The 3783-nt window shown below is 35.6% G+C and overlaps 1 protein-coding gene across 1 annotated transcript in view; it reads right to left on the bottom strand.

The window, feature by feature from the left end:
• The window catches only part of LOC128250595 (venom phosphodiesterase 2-like), a 38924-nt gene that overhangs the window by 6091 nt on the left and 29050 nt on the right, over positions 1 to 3783 (bottom strand). Inside the window, exons 20-23 of the mRNA XM_052975955.1 lie at positions 3338 to 3401; positions 2176 to 2263; positions 1453 to 1649; positions 456 to 644 (exon numbers count right to left, since the gene is read on the bottom strand). Coding sequence (XP_052831915.1) covers positions 456 to 644; positions 1453 to 1649; positions 2176 to 2263; positions 3338 to 3401 — 538 coding nt within the window. The remainder of the gene's footprint in view (positions 1 to 455; positions 645 to 1452; positions 1650 to 2175; positions 2264 to 3337; positions 3402 to 3783) is intronic.

Here is a 3783-nt window from a genome sequence, read left to right as displayed (position 1 = left end):
CCTATAAAAATAATATTGATCTCTAATAATATTGATCTCTAATAATATTGATCTCTAATGTTTGCACTAGGTCTCTAATTTCTATTCTTTATTATCCCCTCCTCCCCAGTACATGACTAGTACATTATGTTATTTATCTCAGGACAATGAAAGGCCAAGTTGACTTCTGTGGTATTTAACACATAGAGTTTAAAGGGACATAACTGAAATACCACTAGGCATTTGTCTGCTCTATCATTTCTGGCAATCCCTTGCACACACACACACTCACACACACACTCACACACTCACTCACACACACACACACTCACACACACACTGACACACACATGCACTCATACACACTCACACACACACACACACACACACAAATACACACACAAATACACACACAAACACACACACACACATACACAAACACACACACACACACACAAACACATACATTCCCATACCTTGTTCTCCTTGGTTAATGTGGTAGCAATAAAGGTCGGAAGCTTGAGGCCAGAATCATAAACAGTCACATGGGAAGTATGAGGCAGGAGTAACGCCGTTGTGTTGGATGCAGGCAGACCAAAGGATTTGGTCCCTTCAAAATCCGTGTAGTTATTTGAGTCATTCAGTAAGACAAATAATTCCTTCACCTGCAAATGAAAAGGTGAATCTTATTTTTTGTTAATTTATTTATCACAACAAGAATAAACAACAAAGCAATTAATTCTAGAAAGAAAAGGAAAAAGAGGAGTGGCTGTGTGGTAAGAAGCTTGCTTCCCAACCACATGGTTCCAGGTTCAGTCCGTCCCACTGTGTGGCACTTTGGGCAAGTGTCTTCTACTATAACCTCGGGCTGACCAAAGCCTTGTGAGTGGATTTGGTGGACAGAAACTGAAAGAAACCCCTCATATATATATATATATATATATATATATGTATATATTTATGTGTGTGTGTGTTTATGTGTCTGTGTTTACCCCTCCACCATCACTTGACAACCGATGCTGGTGTATTTACGTCCCCGTAACTAGTACTAAATCCTGGTTCTCATAAGAGCCCTAAAATTAAGCTGTGATATTAGTTCTGAAAACATGTGACCATTTAGGTGTTGTAAGAATCTTTTCCAGTGCAACATATTGCCAAAGATCTTGGTCACTTGTCATCGCCCCCATGAGGTCCAACATTCAAAGATCATGTTTCAGCACCTCATTCCATGTCTTCCCAGGTCTACCTCTTCCACAGGTTCCCTCCACAGTTAGAGATCAGCACTTCTTTACACAGTTCTCCTTGAAGAATAGTAACAAAAAAGTAGTTCCACACTTCTCAAAACTCTAGAATTGCCAAACCAGGGACCCACTACCAGATGCAGTTTAAAGTTATATATCCAGGGTTTATAAAATTGTATATTTATTTGTTAACACACGATTACTTTGGTACATTAGGTAGAAGTATATTTACCATTTTGCCGAATACTGGAGAGTTAGGACAATCGTTATCTTGAAGAAATTGCTGCAACATCACAAGAGACATATTGAAAGGTGTTTTGATATATTGGTCCATCAGACTCTGTTTGTTTCTTATTGGTGGGGAATTTAAGATGCTATCTAAACGGCCCACTGTTCCGTTGTTTGGAGCTCCGGTAACATTGAAGATATCTGAAGAAAGAAGTAGAGAGAAATTATTTTTATTTTCTCATTCAATTTTTCTATTACATGGATATCGATAAATGTAAAATCAACTGGCTGGCCCTGTACCATCAAAAATGATGGCTAATTTTAGTATTTTATATATAAATATGGATGGTAAATCAAATTAATACACTTGTCAATGTTCACATACATTCACATACTTCCCTTGTACATGCACACACATACACACATACACACACATATTCACACAGAGTTGAAACGCTGTTTGACTTTTTATATATAAGATGAGCTTCTTTCAATTTCTATCTACAAGGCCTTTGTTGGCCTGGGGCCACAGCCACATCTACTCATATAACATTGATATGCCTGCACCTATACATAGAGATACCTACACCTGTGCACAACCATACCTGTGTCTTTTGAAAATATGGAATGCTTAATGTAACTGATACAATATTTATTATTTAAAGATATGAACAAAATATGGGAATAGAACAAAAAAAAAAAAGAAAGAAAATCAGCAATTACTCACCAGTAAACAGATTATAAAGTTCAATATTTTCAAAAGGTTTGATTGTCAAATTTTGTTTGAAATCTGGCCCATAAGCAAGGAATAAGCTCTGTTGTTTAATATAAAATGATACATTATATAAATATACACACACACACACACATGAAAGATTGAAATAGAATATAGAAATGATTAACAGAAAAGGACAAAGGGCAAATAAACACAGAGATCCTCTCATCAGCCATGGAGACCATACTCAGTGTAGTTTCAGTATGTTTAAACTCCAATGACTTTAAATTCCATAGGAGATATCACTGAGATATATGTGTGTGTGTGTGTGTGTGCATATATATATATATATGTATATATATATATATGTATATATATATGAGTGTGTGTCTCTGTGTTTGTGACTGTCCCCCACCATCGCTTGACAGCTGGTATTGGTGCATTTACATCCCCATGACTTAGCAGTTTGGCAAAAGAGTCTGATAGAATAAGTACCAGGCATTAAAAAAAAAATGTACTGAGTTTGATTCATTTGACTAAAAATTCTTGAAGGCAGTGCCCCAGCTTGGCCACAGTCTAATGACAGTAAAAGAGAAAAGATAAAAAACATAATTAAAACGAACAAAAGTGTACATGCCAGGTAAATTATTAAATCTGAGACCATGAGTTGAAACCAAAGCGATTGCAACATGGACAACACATGTTAGCCATTCAGAAACACTCGTCAACTTCACTTAACCCTTTCGTTACCATATTTATTTTGAGATGCTCTGTGTTTCTTTCCATTAATTTTAAATATAACAAAGAATTTAGTAAAATAACTTAGTTATCATAAAGCTACTGTTAGGAACATAAATTGTGACTAAGGTTTGGTGGAAGATTTCAAAGCAAAACTAATGAAAACAAGACATTTGTACTACAAAGCCAGAAGTGGTCTCAGCTAGGTTGGTATCGAAAGGGTTAAACATTTATTATTTAGTATCAAAACTTTCATCACAGTAAATGTGACCATGTCACTGATAAAGTTCTTGTCAGTGATCAGGTTGATGAAAATTTTGACACCAAGTAATAAATGTTGATGTGAAGCTAACCGTCTTTGAGAGTTAAAATAATTGAATTGTTAAAATGTGTCTTCCATTATGATTAAAAATAAAATAAATTGATAAAATCTTACTCTCATGTTTCTGTATCGGTTGTCATAACCATGGCTTCCTTTATCTGTATAAAAAGATAAATCCCTGAGAAAAAGAAATAGATTTTAGTTAACACTTCATTTCAAACTGCTCCAGTTCACCAAGCTGTAAATGGGTAACCTGTGAAGGAGAGAATGTTGGCCTGCTCATCTACCCAGCAGGGTGGCTGAATTTGAAGGTTAAAATGATCTAAGTGCATTGTGACCAGTGATGCTGTGACCTGGTTGATCATGTGAGATATATATATATATATATATATATATATATATATATACATACACACACACACACACATACACAGAACATCAGGCTGACCAAAGCTGTGCATTGGGATTGAACCTTAGATGACATGGATGCAAAGCAAGCTTCTTAACCACATGGCCACAATGCCACACCTGCACTTATGATGATAGAAAAAAAAAAAAAA

The sequence above is a fragment of the Octopus bimaculoides genome, chromosome 23 (assembly GCF_001194135.2).
Source record: "Octopus bimaculoides isolate UCB-OBI-ISO-001 chromosome 23, ASM119413v2, whole genome shotgun sequence".
In the NCBI taxonomy this organism is placed as follows: Eukaryota; Metazoa; Mollusca; class Cephalopoda; order Octopoda; family Octopodidae; genus Octopus; species Octopus bimaculoides.
Note: the sequence above shows the minus strand (reverse complement) of the source record. Positions and strands in the feature narration are given on the sequence as shown.